The sequence below is a fragment of the Oncorhynchus kisutch genome, linkage group LG15 (assembly GCF_002021735.2).
Source record: "Oncorhynchus kisutch isolate 150728-3 linkage group LG15, Okis_V2, whole genome shotgun sequence".
Lineage (NCBI taxonomy): Eukaryota > Metazoa > Chordata > Actinopteri > Salmoniformes > Salmonidae > Oncorhynchus > Oncorhynchus kisutch.
The window spans coordinates 63,356,523-63,380,609 of record NC_034188.2 but is presented as its reverse complement, the minus strand read 5'-3'; the positions used below and the strand labels follow the sequence as shown (position 1 = coordinate 63,380,609).

The 24,087-nt window shown below is 43.2% G+C and overlaps 1 protein-coding gene across 2 annotated transcripts in view; it reads right to left on the bottom strand.

The window, feature by feature from the left end:
• The window catches only part of LOC109905657 (Golgi SNAP receptor complex member 1-like), a 47,020-nt gene that overhangs the window by 8,635 nt on the left and 14,298 nt on the right, over nt 1–24,087 (bottom strand). For both annotated transcript variants that reach the window (XM_020503165.2, XM_020503166.2), the window contains exon 7: nt 7,210–7,239. In XM_020503165.2, the coding sequence (XP_020358754.1) occupies nt 7,210–7,239 (30 nt within the window). The remainder of the gene's footprint in view (nt 1–7,209; nt 7,240–24,087) is intronic.

Here is a 24,087-nt window from a genome sequence, read left to right as displayed (position 1 = left end):
AATTCTTATTGCTTTTAGCCGTACCCTTATCCTACTCCTCCTCTGTTCCTCTGGCGATGTAGAGGTGAATCCAGGCCCTGCAGTGCCTAGCTCTACTCCTATTCCCCAGGCCCTCTCTTTTGATGACTTCTGTAACCGTAATAGCCTTGGTTTCATGCATGTTAACATTAGAAGCCTCCTCCCTAAGTTTGTTTTATTCACTGCTTTAGCACACTCTGCCAACCCGGATGTTCTAGTTGTGTCTGAATCCTGGCTTAGGAAGACCACCAAAAATTCTGAAATTTTCATCCCAAACTACAACATTTTCAAACAAGATAGAACTGCCAAAGTGGGCGGTGTTGCAATCTACTGCAAAGATAGCCTGCAGAGCTCTGTCCTACTATCCAGGTCTGTGCCCAAACAATTTGAACTTCTACTTTTAAAAATCCACCTCTCTAAAAACAAATCTCTCACCGTTGCCGCCTGCTATAGACCACCCTCTGCCCCCAGCTGTGCTCTGGACACCATATGTGAACTGATTGCCCCCCATCTATCTTCAGAGCTCGTGCTGCTAGGCGACCTAAACTGGAACATGCTTAACACCCCAGCCATCCTACAATCTAAGCTTGATGCCCTCAATCTCACACAAATGATCAATGAACCTACCAGGTACCTCCCCAAAGCCTTAAACACAGGCACAGTAACCACCAACCCCTCTAAATACACCTCTCCTGTCTTCAACCAAGATCTCAGCGATCACTGCCTCATTGCCTGCATACGTAATGGGTCAGCGGCCAAACGACCTCCACTCATCACTGTCAAACGCTCCCTGAAACACTTCAGCGAGCAGGCCTTTCTAATCGACCTGGCCCGGGGTATCCTGGAAGGATATTGATCTCATCCCGTCAGTGGAGGATGCCTGGTTATTTTTTTTTCCTAACCATCTTAAATAAGCATGCCCCATTCAAGAAATTTAGAACCAGGAACAGATATAGCCATTGGTTCTCCCCAGACCTAACTGCCCTTAACCAACACAAAAACATCCTATGGCGTTCTGCATTAGCATCGAACAGCCCCCGTGATATGCAGCTGTTCAGGGAAGCTAGAAACCATTATACACAGGCAGTTAGAAAAGCCCAGGCTAGCTTTTTCAAGCAGAAATTTGCTTCTTGCAACACTAAGTTCTGGGACACTATAAAGTCCATGGAGAATAAGAACACCTCCTCCCAGCTGCCCACAAGATAGGAAACACTGTCACCACTGATAAATCCACTATAATTGAACATTTCAATAAGCATTTTTCTACGGCTGGCCATGCTTTCCACCTGGCTACTCCTACCCCGGTCAACAGCACTGCACCCCCCCACAGCAACTCACCCAAGCCTTCCCCATTTCTCCTTCTCCCAAATCCAGTCAGCTGATGTTCTGAAAGAGCTGCAAAATCTGGACCCCTACAAATCAGCCGGGCTAGACAAACTGGACCCTTTCTAAAATTATCTGCCAAAATTGTTGCCACCCCCATTACTAGCCTGTTCAACCTCTCTTTTGTGTCATCTGAGATTCCCAAAGATTGGAAAGCAGCTGCGGTCATCCCTCTCTTCAAAGGGGGGGACACTCTTGACCCAAACTGCTAAAGACCTATATCTATCCTACCCTGCCTTTCTAAGGTCTTCGAAAGCCAAGTCAACAAACAGATTACCGACCATTTCGAATCTCACCATACCCTCTCTGCTATGCAATCTGGTTTCAGAGCTGGTCATGGGTGCACCTCAGCCACGCTCAAGGTCCTAAACGATATCTTAACCGCCATCGATAAGAAACATTACTGTGCAGCCGTATTCATTGATCTGGCCAAGGCTTTCGCCTCTGTCAATCACCACATCCTCATCGCCTGGTTCACCAACTACTTCTCTGATATAGTTCAGTGTGTCAAATCGGAGGGTCTGCTATCCGGACCTCTGGCAGTCTATGGGGGTGTCACAGGGTTCAATTCTTGTACCGACTCGCTTCTCTGTATACATCAATGATGTCGTTCTTGCTGCTGGTGAGTCTCTGATCCACCTCTACGCAGACGACACCATTCTGTATACTTCTGTCCCTTCTTTGGAAACTGTGTTAACAACCCTCCAGGCAAGCTTCAATGCCATACAACTCTCCTTCCTTGGCCTCCAATTGCTCTTAAATACAAGTAAAACTAAATGCATGCTCTTCAACCGATCGCTGCCTGCACCTGCCCGCCTGTCCAACATCACTACTCTGGACGGCTCGGACTTAGAATACGTAGACAACTACAAATAACTAGGTGTCTGGTTAGACTGTAAACTCTCCTTCCAGACCCACATCAAACATCTCCAATCCAAAGTGAAATCTAGAATTGGCTTGCTATTTCGCAACAAAGCATCCTTCACTCACGCTGCCAAACATACCCTTGTAAAACTGACCATCCTACCAATCCTCGACTTCGGCGATGTCATTTACAAAATAGCCTCCAATTCCCTACTCAACAAACTGGATGCAGTCTATCACAGTGCAATCTGTTTTGTCACCATTGCGACCTGTACGCTCTCGTTGGCTGGCCCTCGCTTCATACTTGTCGCCAAACCCACTGGCTCCATGTCATCTACAAGACCCTGCTAGGTAAAGTACCCCCTTATCTCAGCTCGCTGGTCACCATAGCATCACCCACCTGTAGCACCTGCTCCAGCAGGTATATCTCTCTGGTCACCCCCAAAACCAATTCTTTCTTTGGCCGCCTCTCCTTCCAGTTCTCTGCTGCCAATGACTGGAACAAACTGCAAAAATCTCTGAAACTGGAAACACTTATCTGCCTCATCAGCTTTAAGCACCAGCTGTCAGAGAAGCTCACAGATTACTGCACCTGTACATAACCCACCTATTATTTAGCCCAAACAACTACCTCTTTCCCTACTCTATTGATATTATTTATTTATTTTGCTCCTTTGCACCCCATTATTTTTATTTCTACTTTGCACATTCTTCCACTGCAAATCTACCATTTCAGTGTTTTACTTGCTATATTGTATTTACTTTGCCACCATGGCCTTTTTTTGCCTTTACCTCGCTTATCTCAGCTTATTTGCTCACATCGTATATAGACTTGTTTATACTGTATGTTTGTTTTACTCCATGTGTAACTCTGTCGTTGTATGTGCCGAACTGCTTTGCTTTATCTTGGACAGGTCGCAATTGTAAATGAGAACTTGTTCTCAACTTGCCTACCTGGTTAAATAAAGGTGAAATAAATAAATAAATAAAAACAGCGCAATGCTTGAAGCACAGCGAAGAGCTGCTGGCAAATGCAGGAAAGTGCTGTTTGAATGAATGCTTACGAGCCTGCTGCTGCCTACCACCGCTCAGTCAGACTGCTCTATCAAATCATAGACTTAATTATAACACAGAAATACGAGCCGTAGGTCATTAATATGGTCAAATCCGGAAACTATCATTTCGAAAACAAAACGTTTATTCTTTCAGTGAAATACGGAACCGTTCCGTAATTTATCTAATGGGTGGCATCCCTAAGTCTAAATATTGCTGTTTCATTGCACAACCTTCAATGTTATGTCATAATTATGTACAATTATGGCAAATGAATTACGGTCTTCGTTAGGAAGAAATGGTCTTCACACAGGTCGCAACGAGCTAGGCAGCCAAAACTTCTGCATATACCCCGACTCTGCATGAACTGAACGCAAGAGAAGTGACAATTTCCCTAGTTAAAAGAAATTGATGTTAGCAGGCAATATTAACCAAATATGCAGGTTTAAAAATATATACTTGTGTATTGATTTTAAGAAAGACATTGATGTTTATGGTTAGGTACACATTGGTGCAACGACAGTGTTTTTTTCACGAATGCATTTGTTAAATACTACTTCGATGATAAATTAACAGGCACCGCATCGATTATATGCAACGCAGGACAAGCTAGATAAACTAGTAATATCATCAACCATGTGTAGTGAACTAGTGATTATGTTAAGATAAGTTTAATGCATCTTCCACTTAAGAATGATGGAGGCAAGATTAATGCTAACTTACCTTGGCTCCTTGCTGCACTCACGTAACAGGTCGTCAGCCTGCCACGCAGTCTCCTCGTGGAGTGCAATGTAATCGGCCATAATCGGTGTCCAAAAATGCTGATGACCGATTGTTATGAAAATCAGCCCTTGAAATCAGCCCTAATTAAATGGGCCATTCCGATTAATCGGTCAACCTCTAATCCCTAAGGTAAAGCAAGGTGGTGGCAGAATCATGCTGTGGGGATGGTTTTCAGCGACAGGGACTGGGAGACTAGTCAGGATTGAAGCAAAGATAAACGGAGAAAAGTACAGAGATCCTTGATGAAAACCTGATCCAGAGCTCTCAGGACATCAGATTGGGATGAAAGTTCACCTTCCGACATGACACCCCTAAGCGCATAGCCAAGACAACGCAGGAGTGGCTTCGGGACAAGTCTCTGAATGTCTGTATGGCCCAGTCAGAGCCCAGACTTAAATCCGATGAAACATCTCTGGAGATACCTGAAAATAGCGGTGCAGCAACGCTCCCCATCCACCTGACAAAGCTTAGAGCTTGAGAGGATCTGCAGAGAATGGGAGAAACTACCCAAATACAGGTGTGCAAAGCTTGTAGCGTCATACCCAAGAAGACTTGAGGCTGTAGTCGCTGCCAAAGGTGCTTCAACAAAGTACTGCGTAAAGGGTCTGAATACTAAAATATTAATTAGTAACAAGTTCTACAAAAAAAAGTTTTTCATTCTCATTATGGGGTATTTTGTGTAGATTGATGAGTGGAAAAACCTATTTAATCAATTTTAGAAAAAGGCTGTAGCCTAACCAAATGTGGATAAAGTACTTTCCAAAGGCACTGTACACAGACACACACTTCATAGCAAAAAAGCTTCAGAGAACAACCCTCTGTTAGATATTGTTTTCCCCAGACACCTCAAGACAGCAGATATACAATCTCATTTGAGAAAAAAAAAATTGTAGCTTTCACATGGTAACTGTAATTTAGTCTGAAGAGACTAAATGCACCGTCAGAGACGGTACCATTCAGTTAGAGTCCATTTCCTTCAACAACGTAAAGCCTGGAACAAAGCCTGAGGACACTAGCTAATTTCAGATCTTGCATCTCAGTTCAGATATAGTACATTTCTGTTAGCGTGGTTATTTTCTTATAAGGCATGAGGCCTGGAACAAAGCCTGAGGGCTCTAGCTGATTTCAGATCTTGTGGTTTTCTTCGGTGTACATGGACATCAAGCACTTAAAGTTCTCCCATCTCCTTCAACTGAGTGCTGCCTTGTCATTGGAAGATTAAATAGCTGTGATATGGAAACTTCCTCACCATGTAAGGATGTGGGTGCACTGTGTGTTGAGTGTGTGGGAGCGAAGGTGTTTGAGAAAGTGTGGTAGTTTACCATTTGTAGTACATGTTTGAATAAGCGTGTATGTGTGTGTTGTCTAATCTTCATCGCTGCCAGCTGCTGACAGCCTAACACCTCGTAGGGTGTTGCTGAGGGGACCATCAGTCCCTATGCCGAGGATCTAGCTCATATATCATGTTCTCCAGAGTCAGAGGGGAAGACCAGTCGCCTCTCTTCCCAAAGCCTAACGCTGCTGACTAACACTGGGCCAGCGTTAGCGCTACGCTAACGCGCTGGCAATCCGAGCTGCTATCTGATAGGGGCGAGGCTAAAGCACACATACACTAACTCGACCGGTCTGAAAACCAGCTCAATGCTAAACTAATTCAGCTCATCACCGTTAGCATCTAAAGTAAAGTCACTGTGGGGTTTCTAGATAGGTTTATTGAGACCAATTCTCTCCAGTCTAACCCCAATTTGACAGAGCTTAATATGGATGTTACTTTAACTACCAAAAACAGCATTTCTGTGCTGTGAAAATCGCACTCTTTTCTTTCTGCTTCGGTCACTGGAGTCCCAACTGTTCCTCTCAAAACATTGTCGATTTTTATTTCCAACCTGGGTCTTAAAGCCCAATGCATATTAATTCACATAAATGAATCATAGCTCAACCCTCCTCGTCCCCACAGGGCATAATAACACACAAAAACTAATCAGGAGAAAAAATACGCTTCATTATCTTCTGGCTGTGTGCGTGGATGTGTCTTGTTAGGCGTGTTCAAGACGGGGAGGGAACCGGTAATGATTGTGGCTTTCTCATCCAGTGTAATTTTCTGCTTGGCTAAAACAAGAGGGAAGAGAGATGGCGACTCGGGTGGGTGAGGGGGGGGGCTGGACAGGAAGAGGAGCTGGACAGGAAGAGGTGCTGCACGGCCCACAAATCCACTTAATGAAGCACCTGTGCAACAGGGAGGCTGAGATGGTGTGAGGGATAGAGGCAACAGGGAGGCTGAGATGGTGGGAGGGATAGAGGCAACAGGGAGGCTGAGATGGTGGGAGGGATAGAGGCAACAGGGAGGCTGAGATGGTGGGAGGGATAGAGGCAACAGGGAGGCTGAGATGGTGGGAGGGATAGAGGCAACAGGGAGGCTGAGATGGTGGGAGGGATAGATGCATAGCCCACTTCCTCTCTCTTCAAACTTTGCTTGACCATATCAACCCACTTAGGCCTGAAAGCTGTTCTTGTCTCCATCTCTGGGCTAATGGTGTAATCTCATCTAAATGGTGTCACAGAGTGGATGTTAAGAGGTGGGGTCAGAGGCAAGGAGCTCCACACAGACCAAGGTCGCCATCTGATCGGTCAGGATCACTAGGGTCTCTGTACTGGACTCTTTAGAGAGACTTCACCTCATGCCCATGGAGATGTCTAACGTCCAGTGTAGCTACCAGTTTAAAGACAACAAAAAAAGTGCACACTAGGGAGTACAGTAGTGTGTGTGTAACGATTCCCTAAAGTCCCAACAAGGATAGTAAAACAAAAATGACAAAGACTATTTTAGACTTAGGTTAGGGAAAATAGGATTTTGAATGGAAATACATTTTAGGTGCCCACAAGAATAGTAAAACATATGCTCTGTGTGTGTGTGTGTGTGTGTGTGTGTGTGTGTGTGTGTGAGTGAGTGAGTGAGTGAGTGAGTGAGTGAGTGAGTGAGTGAGTGAGTGAGTGAGTGAGTGAGTGAGTGAGTGAGTGAGTGAGTGAGTGAGTGAGTGAGTGAGTGAGTGAGTGAGTGAGTGAGTGAGTGAGTGAGTGAGTGAGTACATCTGTCTGCATTAGGCTTACCTTATTGTGTCATCCATCAGCCGGTCTGAGCTGCAAGGAGAGGGAGAGAGAATCAGAGAAGAAAGAGATGGTTAGTTTCTGTGGTGAGGCAGCAGCAGTGTGGTGATATGGGGGAGATCGATTGACTTGAGCTCCTCCACATATCTCTGGGAGTCAGGGTGGCAACAATTGGTGCCAAGCTGGCCAGAATCCTGATCGGGTCCCTGGGCGGGATGCACTGGGATCCACTTCCTCCCTCCATCCATCCATCCCCAGCAGCACCCCGGCTAACAGAGCCTATGGGCTGAAATCCTTAACTTTGATTTATGTGGTGGGCCTTAATTCCAATTTCCCATTGACTTCAATGTATGAAGTTATGATTAACAAGAAAACAGAGTTGCTTTTGTGCATTCTGAGTTAGGATGAGGAACTACTGAATACGTCCCAGGTCACAGTTGGGGTCATAAAGCCATATGATTTGATGAGATGGTTTATGACAGCTGTTGTGTCACCTATAGTGCCTTCGGTAAGTATTTCGACCCCTTGAATTTTTCCACGTTGTTAGGTTACAGTCTCATTCTAAAATGTATTAAATCGTTTTTCCCCCCTCAATCAATCTACACAAAGTTTAGAAATGTTTACTAATTTATAAAAAACAGAACAGAAATATCACATTTCCAGAAATATTCAGACCTTTTTGTTGAAGCACCTTTGGCAGCAATTAGAGTCTCGAGTCTTCTTGGGTATGACGCTACAAGCTTTGCACACTTTCATTAGAGGAGTTTCTCCCATTGTTCTCTGCAGATCCTCAAGCTCTTTCAGGTCATATGGGGAGTGTTGGTGCACAGCTATTTTCAGGTCTTTCCAGAGATGTTCAACCGGGTTCAAATATGGGCTCTGGCTGGGTCACTCAAAGAGAATCAGAGACTCCTGTGTTGTCTTTGCTGTGTGGTTAGGGACGTTGTCCTGTTGGAAGGTAACCTTTATCCAAGTCTGAGGTCCTGAGTGCTCTGGAGCAGGTTTTCATCAAAGATCTCTGTACTTTGTGCCCTTCACCTTGATCCTGACTAGTCTCCCAGTTTCGATTGCTGAAAAGCACCCCCACAGCATGATGCTGCCACCACCATGCTTCACCGTAGGGCTGGTGCCAGGTTTCCTCCAGATGTAACGATTGGCATTCAGGCCAAAGAGTTCAATCATGGTTTCATCAGACCAGAGAATCTTGTTTCTCAAGGTCAAAGAGTCTTTAGGTGTCTTTTGGCATACTCCAAGCGGGCTGACATGTGCCTTTGCCGAGGAGTGGCTTCCGTCTTGCAACTAACATTAAAGCCTGATTGGTGGAGTGCTGCAGTGATGGTTGTCCTTCTGGAAAGTTATTCCATCACCACAGAGGAACTCGAGAGCACTGTCAGAGTGACCATCGGATTCTTGGTCACATCCCTGACCAAGGCCCTTCTACCTCGATTGTTAAGTTAGGCTGGGCGGCCAGCTCTAGGAAGAGCCTTGGTGGTTTCAAACCTCTTCCACTTAAGAATGATGGAGGCAACTGTGTTCTTGTGGACCTTCAATGCTGCAGAAATGTTTTGGTACCCTTCCCCCAGATCTGTGCCAACACAATCCTGTCTCGGAGCTCTATGGACAATTCCTTCAACCTCATGTCTTGGTTTTTGCTCTGACATGTACTGTCAATTGTGGGACCTTATATAGACAGGTGTGTGCGCGCCTTTCCAAATTATGTCCAATCAATTTAATTTACCACGGATGGACTGCAATCAAGTTGTAGAAACATCTCAAGGATGATCAATGGAAATAGGATGCACCTGAATGTATACCTGAAATCTGACCGTTGTGTCTTGTGTTTTTTTCACTGGCAGTCCAAGTCAGGCTTTCACCTAGATTCACCGGGTCAGTCTGTCATGGAAAGAGACTAATGTTTTGTACACTCAGTGTATACCTCACTTGAATATGAACACACACAGACAAAAATAGTACTACTTCTAACTTCCTACTTCCCAAGGTGCCCCAACCTATCCTACAAACAAATAGCCTTGCTATCATTTCTAGTCCCCTTCACTCTGACACAGTACCAATCACCTCAGAGCTCGTCTCTTTACACACAGCTAATAAATAGCCTGCTGTTTAGCTGGTGTGTCACCTCGTACCGTGTCAGTGCAGTGGCAGACCTGGCCCTTCATTCATCTGCAGCCTGAAGACAACCAGTTGATGAAAACATTAGGCCTGGAGATCAGCACTGTTAGCAATGTGCTGTTAATCGTTATAAAATGGCCCCAGTTGCCACTGACAAGGCCCTCTTCAGTCTCTCTTCCTGCCCTATAGCAATTAGCAATAGTATCTTATGGCTGTGCAGAGCCGTTTTCCATATGGTATGGATTTTATTTTTTTTAACTGGTAAATTACTACTAGCTTACCCTAGACTCATGATTTCTTTAATAATCTTTTTGCTTACTACATGATTCCATATGTGTTATTTCATAGTGTTGTCTTCACTATTAATCTACAATGTAGAAAATAGTTTAAAAAAATAAAAATCCCTTGAATGAGTAGGTGTTCTAAAACTTTTGACCGGTCGTGTACATTACAGCATTATGGATGCTAACCAATTAGAACGGAGCTAATGGTGTGGAATGGTGGAGGGATGGGATGACTGTTACAGTTAATGGGCACTGGGCAGCATCTTACATTAAATATTGCTCTGATGGAAATACTGAACGCATTCTGAAGACAAGGCAATCTGCTGCACCTGTAGCTCTGTGTGGCTTTTAAAGGAACACCCCCACCTCACCATTTTCCTGAACAGACAGAGTGTGTGTGTGTGTGTGTGTTGACAGGTTAATTAAACCAGAGGTGTTGTTGTGATGTTGATGGACCCAAGCAGTAACATCTAAGCTGGAGATAATTACTGTCTGAGTAAATCATTTGTTTGGTTTTCTAGGCCCTGGATGACTAAGGGGTAAGCTGGGCTCAGGAGATCCAGGATCCTGCTCCCCTGAGTGGGGGAGTCCCCAGAGTATACTGTCCTACCCTGGAGGGAGAGGACATGGCGAAAATAACTCTCCTCCAACTAGTCTCACAGAGCCTAATAACATCACAGCATGCATACTCTCCTAGTGTCACGATCCCCCCTGTGGCTCAAGTTGCTCGTCAAAAACAACGGTCTCTGCACCTTATTTCCTAATTAGAATCAAAACTGATGTTTCAGAAAAGGAGGAAAAACAAAAACAAAGTAGCAGTCAGTTCAGTCCTCCCTCCAGGGAACAGGACACCAGGGTATAGCTAGGTCATTGGTGAACAAATCTGGAACATCATTTCCAAACCTCCATTGTTGGAAAAATAATGATTTTATATTGTACCAGTGATAGTGATAGTCAAGCCAATTTGAATCATGTCATATACAACAGTACTACACCTTGCTGTTTTTCCAGCTTTGCGCACACACACATGACTCAAGGAGAGGGAGAGTGGGGAGGCAAAGGAGGGGAGAGGAGGGAGATGGGGGGGGGGGGGGGACAAAGGAGGGAGAGAAAGAGCTGAGGGGGAGGGGCAGCACAACTCAAAGAGAAAGGGTGAGTGCAGAGCTTTGCGGTCTCTAAGTTGGTCTGGCTAGTGTCAACAGGGAAGAAATATGGAGGTTGCCAATAATGATGAATTAAAAGAGGGCTTGATAATCAGGGTGGAGAGTGAGTGTTGACAATACAGTAGGAAGTGTGTGTAGCTGTGTTCCCAAAGGAAACAGTTGTATCTGCTTATCAAACCATTACAGGTACAACTGCATTTAGTGAGCTGGTTTAACTAAACATGGATCATTCTTTTCATCAATTCAGAAAACAACATTACCATTATGATGTCTTGATCCCTGTTTGTATGATTTGTGTTCCTGTTTACTATAACGTTTTTAAAAAGGGGTTCTTTTGGGACATTGGCTGCGTTCCGATTCTCTACCCGTCTCCTGAAGTGTGCACTTACACACTCCCGTCATGGATTTAAAAGGAATGAACTGGTGTGAGGAATATGGTGGAAACTCCTTCCAGAAATGCTCGCACCAATCCAATGCTTTCATTGCACCAATCCAATGCATGATTGGGAGTGAACACCTCTGGAGAAGGGTAGAGAATCGGAATATGAGGCGGATAGTGGGTTACTCTAGCAAAGTCATTGGTGGAGGGATACAAAGCCAAAAGGCCATGTCCTCATACAGGACCTGACCAGTCACACCTCTGAATACCAGATGGGTCTCACACACACACACACACACACACACACACACACCCTTTCCAAATAGAAACTGTTCTAACCTCGCACTATTACAATAGCCAAAGCAGCACACATGTACCTCAGACATAGCCCATGGTACTAAGTCTGGATACTGTATTAACCATATTATATACTGTATTTAACATTTGTTGGTACAGTTTTAATATTTAGTCAAGAATAGATTCATGTTGCCCCAAGAGGAGATCAAAAATTATGTTTTAAAGCTTTGAATAATAACAAATGTCTGCCTGTCACTTTGGTAAAAGCCTGAGGAATGGGGCTGGAGAAAGACTCTCGCATTAATAGACAGAGCTATGGATGTGAAGACTGCCCATGTTATTTAATGGATATTTTGAAGGGTTCTGATTGGGTAATAGAGTTGAACTAAGCTCATGTGGAAAAAGTTATATTCTTCAAGAATAAAGGCCGAGGTGATGACAAAATTTAAAATCAGCCGGATATTGTCAAGCAAATAACTGTCTCACGGTAATTGACCGTTAATTAACAAACACATTGAGCATCACCTGGCTTCCACACAGCCTACAAGCCTCTGATGCAGACCTTTGGAACTTCTACATTTTAAGTGTAATAAATCCATGTGATAGTCTATACCATTCAATAAATTCATTATTTATTTTAGACAGGTCTAAAGAAACACAATATGAAGAAAATGTAGTCTATTTCAGAAGAAAAGAACAGCATACTGAGTTTTATGTTAGGTCCTGATCTGGCTATGCTATATGGCTGTGGGCTACACTAGTTCATTTAGCAGACAAGATTCTTAGAATTCTGTGGCGTTATTTTATAGTTAGAAGAATATGATATTTTCTCCAAAAGTTGAGGGAATGAGCACAAGTGTTGGATGGTTAACAAAGAAACAGGCACTCCTACATGCTTAATTTAAAAGGCACTCCTACATGCTTAAAATGAGTTTTTATTTGCATCAATCTACACACAATACCCCATAATGACAACGGAAATATCACATTTACATAAGTATTTAGACCGTTTACTGAGTGCTTTGTTGAAGCACCTTTGTCCCAGGACTACCTGACATGATGACTCCTTGCTGTCCCCAGTCCACCTGGCCATGCTGCTGCTCCAGTTTCAACTGTTCTGCCTTATTATTATTCAACCATGCTGGTCATTTATGAACATTTGAACATCTTGGCCATGTTCTGTTATAATCTCCACCCGGCACAGCCAGAAGAGGACTGGCCACCCCACATAGCCTGGTTCCTCTCTAGGTTTCTTCCTAGGTATTGGCCTTTCTAGGGAGTTTTTCCTAGCCACCGTGCTTCTACACCTGCATTGCTTGCTGTTTGGGGTTTTAGGCTGGGTTTCTGTACAGCACTTTGAGATATCAGCTGATGTACGAAGGGCTATATAAATACATTTGATTTGATTTGTCAGAGAATACAGCCTTGAGTTTTGGCACACCAGCATTTGGGGAGTTTCTCTCATTCCTCTTTGCAGATCATCTCAAGCTCTGTCAGGTTGGATGGGGAGTGTTGCTGCAGAGCTATTTTTAGGTCTCTCCTGAGATGTTTAGGTCTCTCCTGAGTCGACCGATTAATAGGAATGGCCGGTTAATTGGGGCCGATTTCAAGTTTTCATAACAATCGGAAATCTGTATTTTTTTTTACACCTTTATTCAATCTTTATTTAACTTGGCAAGTCAGTTAAGAACACATTATTTTCAATGACGGCCTAGGAACGTTGGGTTAACTGCCTCAACAGATTTTTACCTTGTCAGCTCGGGGAATTCAATCTTGCAACCTTATAGTAAACTAGTCCAACGCAATAACGACTTGCCTCTCTCTCGTTGCACTCCACGAGGAGACTGCCTGTTACGCGAATGCAGTAATCAAGGTAAGTTGCTAGCTAGCATTAAACTTCTTATAAAAAACAATCAATCATAATCACTAGTTAACTACACGTGGTTGATGATATTACTAGTTTATCTAGCATGTCCTGTGTTGCATATAATCGATGCGATGCGTATCGTTGCTCCAATGTGTACCTAACCAAACATCAATGCCTTAAAATCAATACACAGAAGTATATTTTTAAATCTGCATATTTTGCTAAAATAAATCCAGGTTAGCAGACAATATTAAATAGGTGAAATTGTTTCACTTCTCTTGCGTTCATTGCACGCAGAGTCAGTGTATATGCAACAGTTTGGGTTGCCTAATTTGCTAGAATTTTACGTAATTATGACTTAACATTGAAGGTTGTGCAAGTAACAAGAATATTTCGACTTATGGATGCCACTCGTTACATAAAATACGGAACGGTTCCGTATTTCACTGAAAGAATAAACGTCTTGTTTTCGAGATGATAGTTTCCGGATTCGACCATATTAATGACCTAAGGCTCGTATTTCTGTGTATTATCATGTTATAACTAAGTCTATGATTCGATAGGGCAGTCTGACTGTGCGATGGTAGGCACCAGCAGGCTCGTAACTTACTCATTCAAACAGCACTTTCGTGCGTTTGCCAGCAGCTGTTTATGACTTCAAAAGCCTATCAACTCCCGAGATTAGGCTCGTGTAACCGATGTGAAATGGCTAGCTAGTTAGCGGGGTGCACGCTAATAGCGTTTCAAACGTCACTCGCTCTGAGACTTGGAGTGGTTGTTCCCCTTGCTCTGCAAGGGCTGCGGCTTTTGTGGAGCGATGGGTAACGCTGCTTCGAGGGTGGCTGTTGTCGTTGTGTTCCTGGTCCGAGCCCAGGCAGGAGCGAGGAGAGGGACGGAAGCTATACTGCTACACTGGCAATACTAAAGTGCCTATAAGAACATCCAATAGTCAAAGGTTAATGAAATACAAATGGTAGAGAGAGAAATAGTCCTATAATTCCTATAATAACTACAACCTAAAACTTATTACCTGCGAATATTGAAGACTCATGTTAAAAGGAACCACCAGCTTTCATACGTTCTCATTTTCTGGGCAAGGAACTTAAACGTTAGCTTTCGTACATGGCACATATTACACTTTTACGTTCTTCTCCAACACTTTGTTTTTGCATTATTTAAACCAAATTGAACCTGTTTCATTATTTATTTGAGGCTAAATTGATTTTATTGATGTATTATATTAAGTTAAAATAAGTATTCATTCATTGTTGTAATTGTCATTATTACAAATAAATACAATTAAACAAATTGTCCGATTATTTTTTTTTGGAGTCCTCCAATAAATCGGTATTGGCTGTGTACTTAGGGTCGTTGTTCTGTTGGAAGATGAACCGTCACCCCAGTCTGAGTTCCTGAGCGCTCTGGAGCAGGTTTTCATCAAGATTTCTCTGTACATTGCTCCATTCAACTTCTCCTTGATCCTGACAGTCTCCCAGTCCTTGCCACTGAAAAACATCCCCACAGCATGATGTTGCCACCACCATGCTTCACCATACGGATGGTGCCAGGTTTCCTCCAGACATGACATTTGGCATTCAGGCCAAAGAGTTCAATCTTGGTTTCATGAGACAAGAGCATCTTGTTTCTCATGGTCAGAGTTTTCAGGTGCCTTTTGGCAAACTCCAAGAGGGCTGTCATGTGTCTTTTACTGTGGAGTGGCTTCCGACTGGCCACTCTACCATAAAGGCCTGATTGGTGGAGTGTTGCAGAGATGGTTGTCCTTCTGGAAGGTTCTCTCATCTCCACAGAGGAACTCTAGAGCTTGGTCACAGTGACCATTGGGTTCTTGGTCACATCCCTGACCAAGGCCCTTCTCCCACAATTGCTCAGTATGGCCCAGCAGCCAGCTCTAGGAGTAGTCTTGGTGGTTCCAAACGTCTTCCATTTAATAATGGAGGCCACTGTGTTCTTGGTGACCTTCAAATGCTACAGACATTTTTTGGTACCCTTCCCCAGATCTGTGCCTCGACACAATCCTGTCTTGGAGCGCTACGGCAATGCTTTTCGACCACATGGCTTGGTTTTTGCTCTGACATGTACTGTCAACTGTGGGACCTTATAAAGACAGATGTGTGCCTTTCTAAAATCATGTCCAATCAATTGAATTTACCACAAGTGGACTCCAATCAAGTTATAGAAACATCTCAAGGATGATCAATGGAAACAGGATGCGCCTGAGCCCAATTTCAAGTCTCATAGCAAAGGGTCTGAATACTTATGTAAATAAGGTATGTTTTTAATACATTTGCAAACATTTCTAAAAACCTGTTTTCACTTTGTCATTATGGGATATTGTGTGTCCATTTTAGAATAAGGCTGTAACTAAACAAAATATGGAAAAGGTTAAAGGATTTGAATACTTTCTGAAGGCATTGTATAATTCACAAGTGATAAGCTAATATTGTCACCCATCAGCAGTGGTGTAAAAAAATACTGAAGTACTACTTGTATTTTTTGGGGGGTATCTGTTCTTTACTTTTTATATATAGATTTACTTCACTACATTCCTGAAGAAAATAATGTACTTTTTACTCCATACATTTTCCTTGACACCCAAAACTACTAGTGACATTTTGAATGCTTAGCAGGAAAGGAAAACTGGTCAAATTCACGCACTTATCAAGAGAACATCCCTGGTCAGCCCTACCGCCTCTGATCTGGCGGACTCACTAAACAGAGAACATCCCTGGTCAGCCCTACTGCCTCTGATCTGGCGGACTCACTAAACACAAATGCTTTGTTTGTAAATATGTGTTGCAGCGTGCCCATCTCTCCGTAAAAAAAAGAAAATGGTGCCGTCTGGTTTGCTTAATATAAGGAATTTGGAATGATATTTACTTTTGATACTTAACTATATTTAAAACCAAATGCTTTTACTCAAATAGTATTGTACTGGGCAACTTTCACTTGAGTCATTTTCTATTAAGGTCATTATTCTATTAAACTTTTACTCAAGTATGACAATTGGGTACTTTTTCCACCACTGCCCTACTATTCTTGATTTAATCTCGTCTTTATATATACTAAATAATATGTGTGAAATTCATTTGGATTTAGAATGGACCATTATAATGCACCCGTCTCAAAACTGAGGAAAAAAACATGTGTTCTCTACACTTAAATAGCAAATGGAGGACTCTTTTCCTGTGGTTTATTTTCATGTGGTTTATTTTCATGCCAGACAGGTAGGCTATACACCTGTTGTAAATATAAACAATGTGCTTAATATTAGGAAAGTTGAGAAATAAATATAGTAGGCCTAGCCTATAGAAAGAGGATCCCATCAGCTTTCTAAGAGGCCATCACTCTGTATTCTCACGCAATTTCACAGCCTATAGAAATGTTGCACAACATGGGCTCTCACGAAGTTTGATTAGATTTTCAATTACATTTGCATTGATGTCAGAGATTACAGGGACAATAGTGCGCCGAGTACCAGGCAGTTTGATAGGCTACTAATGACCATCAGCAGCATCAGAGCTTGGAGAAAAACGAATTACAGTGACTAAACGGTCACCGTGTGGCGGTAATACGGTCACCGCAACAGCCCTATTCAAGAATTAATGGCTATATATCAGAAAAGTTCCCAAAATGTACAAATCACAGACTGTAGCATTAAAAGTTGCTACGACCAAATGCTTCCAAGGTTAAATTCAACAACATTTTTAAAAAGCAGTCCAGGTACCTTATTAACTTAACATCACTGAACACACACAGCCACAACATTTCACCCAGTCAGCAGAAAAGGTCTATTGCACAGTTAACTCCATATTAGCCGTAATGTTGATCACGTTATTCTGGGCTCATCACAGGCACATCACAGAAACATCTGACAGAAAACGAGACGACACAAATCAACGTGAAGAAGCTTTCTCCACCCGGTAGAATGAAGGTAATGTTGACACTGGCACTACTGGCTCCTGTGGCCGTCCAGTCTTAGTAAACCTTGCCTTTTTACTGAGCTGACATCTACAACCATGTCAACACCCAACCCAGCATCATCTAAAGCGTCTACCCCATTGGCCCAATGTCCGGCGTGCAAGTGTGCTGTGACATGGCCACTGACAGCAGGCTGGACGGTACTTCTACAGGCAATGGGATCACTACCAGAGAGGGTTTTGCAACGCAGATGGAGAATAGTGGCTGGAAAACATCTTCCATTTCACCCTGAGGAGAAGTAGAGTGTGGACATGGAGGACTTGAGGGAAACAGTGTTCGCCAAGTACTACTACTCCTCTGTGGGTCCAGGATCTGACAGCTACAAATCAATTTACATTAGCAGATGTCCCAAAGTGCTTATACTGCACATCACTGAATTCACCAATGGGGGAGCATGTGACTCGATGTCCTATCACAGGTTTCCAAAATGCTCCACTTCTGACAGAACTCTAGATAAGACTAGTGATCTAAACTGTGCTAGAGTTAATGGGGGCATTCTGGTATAATATTTGTGCTCTGACAAGCCCTAATGGTGTGTATGTATGGGGAGTTGATGATTACTTCCTTCCAGTTGGTGTTCAACGGCGTTCCTGGAAAGATGACTACTCTCAAATCTACTAAATATACCTGCTGTCTCTCTCTAAATCACCCAAATCAAACATCATGAGCTTGGAAAGTATTTGGCTAGAGATGAAGACATATAGGATGTAAGCCATATACAGGTGCCAAAATCAACATAGTGTCTTAATAGGGCGTTGGGCCGCCACGTGCTGCCATAACAGCTTCAACACGCCTTGGCATAGATTCTAGATTTGAAAAAATAGTGCAACATGGGTAAAATGAATGAGCCAATGAAAAGGTTTCATTTAAAAAAAGGTCCAATGCAGCAGCTGTAATAGAGTTCCATTCAAAATGGGCAGAAATAGCTTTTTAGCAAAAAACCTTGGCTATGACTGTCTGGGAGTGGTCTGAGTGGGGAGGGGAAAACTGAAAACTAGCTGTTATTGGCAGAGAGGTTTGGAATTCTTTGTTATTGGTCTATTAACTATGGTGACAGCTGGGTGAGGATAGGGGTGAGGGGGGTAAGGAGGACAGCTGGGTGAGGGTAGGGGGTGAGGAGGGAAGGGGGTGAGGAGGGAAGGGGGTGAGGAGGGTAGGGGGTGAGGAGGGTAGGGGGTGAGGAGGGTAGGGGGTGAGGGTAGTGGGTGAGGACAGCTGGGTGAGGGTAGGGGGTGAGGGGTAAGGAGGGGATGAGGGGTTGACAGCCACCTGACACAGCTGTTATGAGAGGTTGGGTAAATGAATAAAAAAGGCAAGGTAGCAAAAGGAGGAATGGAAGGAGGAAAGAAAGGAAGACTGCTCAGCTAGTAAATCATCAGGTGCAGAAGGGGGGGACGGGGACGATGACTGTTGAGCTGCAGCGGGAGCTAATTCATGGCATTTTAATATGTTCCAATGAGACGGAGGATGGATTTATGTGTTGCTCACTCACTCACTCACTCACTCACTCACTCACTCACTCACTCACTCACTCACTCGATATGGTTCAGTTGTAGGGGAGGTAGGACAAGGTAGGGAGGTGTGTATCCTTGCGGCAGCCACAGCAAAAACTAGGGTGTTTTCCATCCTGCCTCTTAGCACAGTGCTGTGTTTTTGCAGTCATTAAAATCAGCCATCAGAGCAAAGCTAATTCCATGTGGTATTGTGATTTATCCTCGAGAAATCTACCTTTCTAGGAGCAATAACTTTACCGCAAGTGCAGAGATCAATGACTCAGTGAAGAACTAATGTAACGTAACAACTGCATTGTTGAAGGCATCCACACTACTGCATACTGTCACACACTGTCCACAATGCCTCCTAAATCAGAAAGAAACTACTGGGGTTAACCTTCATAACTTTTCAGATAGTACAGTAGTTTCTGTCTTCATAACCTTTCTGAGACAATGGGGGTGAGTGAGATGATCGATGCCAGATTAGAAAATCAGATAGCTAATTAAACAGGGGTGATCTGCCTCAGCTCTGCTATGAGGATGTCCGTTTCATTGATGGACTAAATAAGAGATATTGGAGAGAGATCGGTTTTTATTTTTGTTTCAAATTGCTTCTCATTGGGACTGTGTGTGTGAGAGAGATATGTCCATGCTACTGAGAACTGACACAGATGGAGGGAAGGAGGGAGAGGACAGAGAAGGGAGAAATGGTCTGTGAGGGAGAGAGCGAGGTTGAGGGAATAGCGTGCAAGAGTGAAAGATACATGACATACACAAATAATGAGGAACACTACTACTAATGCCAGACCTCCAGTAAAGGGTGCGACTGGCTCCATCTCTAATCACTCCTGAGCAGTTCATAGGCAGAGGAGGAGCAGCTACCGCTCCCTCTGGTTCCCCAGGGTTCTCCCCACTCATGCTGATTACATTAGCATATCTGGAGCTAGCATAACGTGCACCAGAACAGCCACAGGAAGTGCAGTGGTCTGAGAGAGCGAGAGATGAAGGATGAGGCAATATAAAGGGAAAGAAAGCTCCAGTGGGAGACCTGAGTATGAGCTTGCGTGTGTGTGAGAGTATAAGTGAGACAGACAGAGTGAGGGAGAGGGAGCAGACAGAAGAGGATAACAGAGCAGAGCAAGAGAATGGAGGGAGATACAGAAAGAGATAGAAGCGTGGAGGGTAAAATTGAGCGAGAGAGAGGGAGGAAGAGAATGGAGAAAGATGAGAGATGGGATAGGTTGACGGAGAGAGAGGGAGGAAGAGAATGGAGAAAGATGGAGAGATATGGGAGATGGGATAGGTTGACAGAGAGAGAGAGGGAGGAAGAGAATGGAGAAAGATGGAGAGATATGGGAGATGGGATAGGTTGACAGAGAGAGAGGGAGGAAGAGAATGGAGAAAGATGGAGAGATATGGGAGATGGGGGATAGGTTGACAGAGAGAGAGAGAACGGGAGGGGAAGAGAAACATCTGAGCCTTACGTCCGTTTAGCGTCGATACTGCAGACATTCATTCGCCAGTGGGAGAGAGAGCATCAATGACAGAAAGTGAAGAAGAGAGCAGGAAGGAGAATCTCTCATTGCTAAGTCTCCACTTTCATTGAAAAACTGAGTGCTGAGTCATTGGCCCATAGGCCCCCAGCTAGGGCTGTGACGGTGACCATATTACCGCCACACAGGCATCACGAGTCATGACGGCAGTCAAATGCCACATGATCGTTTAGTCACTGTAATTAGGCTTTTCAAATCATCATTAGAATCACATCATGCAGCCTTAGAATGTAGTTTAAAAAAAATTAACACAGTATAGCCCAATGTATGTATCACAACTAAAGTTACATAATGAAGTCTAAATGAAGCATATAGGAGGACCTGTTTCTTTGTTAACCGCTCAACACAGAATAGCCACCATGTGCTACACTCCCTCAAATCGTTGAGAAAATATCCTTTCTATTTTATTCAGCTGTGTTCATGCTATAAAATAATGCCAAGGAATTCTAAGCAAATCTTATCTGTTAAATGAACTAGTGTAGCCCACAGCCATTTGGCTATTCTTTTCTTCTGAACTAGACTACAATTTCTTCATATCATGCTTCTTTAGACCTGTAAAATAAATAATGAATTTATTGTGAAGGTGTAGGCCATTTTACATGGATTTATTACACTTAAAATGTAGATGTTCCAAAAGTCTGCATCAGTGGCTTGTAGGCTGTGTGGAGGCCAAGTGATGCTAAATGTGTTTATGTTAGAGGTCAATTACAGTTAGACCGTCACAGATATTTGCTTAAGTTATTTTCTTGATCACCGGCTGACAAAGTTTCAAGACCGCCACAGCCCTACCCCCAGCCACCTTGGCTTCTTCTGTCCCCAGCCGCTACGGACTGAGACACTGATTTAGTGTGGAAATTACCTCAACATTATCCATCCCTGAGAAGGTTATATCCCAATAGAAAAGAGGACTGGATCCTTTGCCTCTTTTCTGTCTCAAACAGCACATCACTAATAGGAACATGTTATGTCTTCAAGCAGTACAGGATTCTGCTGGATGCTAGACTGAAATGGCCAGGGATGGATGATTAACTGGCTGGAAACAGAAAAGCAGAGAAAGAAAGCAGGAGAAAAGGAGTAGAGGGAGGGAGGGAGAACAGAGTGAGAAAGGAGTAGAGGGAGGGAGGGAGAACAGAGTGAGAAAGGAGTAGAGGGAGGGAGGGAGAACAGAGTGAGAAAGCAGGAGAAAAGGAGTAGAGGGAGGGAGGGAGAACAGAGTGAGAAAGCAGGAGAAAAGGAGTAGAGGGAGGGAGGGAGAACAGAGTGAGAAAGCAGGAGAAAAGGAGTAGAGGGAGGGAGAACAGAGTGAGAAAGCGAAAAGAGAGCTGCAATCAGCAAAACCACAACCAACATCAGTTCCAGTCACTCTGGACTGATTGGTCCTGCAGCTCCTCCTTTCCTCTCATTGAATCATGACCTTCTCTTTACAGACGGAGAGGGAGGGGAAAGGGGAGAGAGAAAGCGAGAAAGGATGTAATGGAAAGTGCGCATGAGTGAGACAGTAAGAGCGTGCATGTGTCGGCGAGAGACAGAAAGACCTAAACAACACACTTCCAAGGCCCCAGCCAAACCTGATTAAACAAATGTTCTCCTTAGGGACAACAGACTATCCCTCACTCCTGCCGCCCCCATCCTCCTCCTCCCTGAGAGAAAGGGAACAAGGGAGTAACATAGCAGAGGAGAAAACATGTCACAAGAGTTCCCCTAGCCATTTTGGTACACAGGAATAAGTCCACTCTCCAAACTTCACACAGCCAGTCACCTTATAACCAGATCTGATTACAACATGGATGTGTCTTAATAGTTATTACATGTGGTGTAGTCCGATTTTAACATAGTTGTATGTGCTACAACCTTCGATAAAGGCCTATAGTGTTTTCAGATCCCCTTCCAATTAATGAGTATCCATATCCAAAACTAGGCTTCTTCACCGTTCACAAATACTAATGATTTCAAATGGGACAGTGGAGAATTGTCAATAATATTTCTCACAGTGACACCAAGCAGGGGTACCAGGAAGTATTTTATGTTCTGTGTGTTTTCATATGGGGCCCATTCATTTCGTCTGTTCGTCAATGAAATATTGTGTTTGTCCTTTTTAACTTTTATCCTTCCATAACTGGCTACAAGACTATTGCAGCTCTGTGGGTGTTAACATTTGACAATTTAGATACTTTCTGGAAACAAAGATCATATTATAAAGCAGGATGGGATCCACCCAAATCATTTAGGTTCCTGGATCCTTTCACAGCATTATAAGGCTGCTTTGAGACAATGACTTATCAATGAGACAATGACTTATCGATGACCCAAGCCCAGCTCAGTTAATCCCTACCATTGTATTGCTGAGTTGTCATAATGCTTCAGCAAATGTACATTATCCCAGGGGTGTTGGAAGACGATGTAAGTAACCTAATTTATGTCCCTCTTACTGCCCTGAATGCCTCTGCTGATCCTACAGCTATTGTATGCAGCAATCATGTGCCTATGAACCAGAGTTATACTGGTAGCACTGAGGCGGTATGCCCTAGTAGGAAGTCCACTGTTTGCAGTTCACCCTGCACTAACATAAATAAACAAGTTAATAAGATTCATGAAATCAATTATTTGCTAGTATCAGATGATTCATATTCTGACAATCTCTGAAACTCACTTAGATAATACATTTGATGATACAGTGGTAGCAATACATGGTTATTAGACCTACAGAAAATACAGAAATTCCAAAAGGTGGAGGTGTGAACGTTTATATTCAGAACCACATTCCTGTAAAGCTTAGATAGGATCTCATTTTAAATACTGTTGAAGTAATATGGCTACAGGTTCATCTGGTTCACCTAAAGCCCATTCTGGTGGGAAGTCGCAATAGACCACCAAGTGCTAACAGTCAGTATCTGTGTGAAATGCTTGATAAATGTATGTGATATTGTGATGGACATTTTACACGTGCTTTTCTTATGACTCATTTCTGTGTTCTATTCATGTGCTGCTCTAATAACCAATTTCTGTGTTCATGCAAGTGACTGATTGAATGAATCCTCACTTATCAGTACGCCCAGACCTTGTTTTGAGAACAAAAGATCTCAGTTTTAAGGTCTCAGCTTAGAGAAAAGAAGTCTTGTGAGGTATTGGTCTGTCACATGAATGAAACAAAACAGTAATGATGATTTATGCTACATCATGCAAATATAACTTGTCTGCTGCTGGAAAAACGTACAGTTGAAGTCGGAAGTTTACAGACACTTAGGTTGGAGTCATTAAAACTTGTTTTTCAACCACTCCACACATTTCTTGTTAACAAACTATAGTTTTGGCAAGTCGTTTAGGACATCTACTTTCTGCATGACACAAGTCATTTTTCCAACAATTGTTTAGACAGATTGTTTCACAGTATCACAATTCCAGTGGGTCAGAAGTTTACATACACTAAGTTGACTGTGCATTTAAACAGCTTGGAAAATTCCATAAATTGATGTCATGCTTTAGAAGCTTCTGATAGGCTAATTGACATAATTTGAGTCAATTGGAGGTGTACCTGTGGATGTATTTCAAGGCCTACCATCAAACTCAGTGCCTCTTTGCTTGACATCATGGGAGAATCAAAATAAATCAGCCAAGACCTCAGAAAATAAATTGTAGACCTCCACAAGTCTGGTTCATCCTTGGGAGCAATTTCCAAATGCCTGAAGGTACCACATTCATCTGTACAAACAATAGTA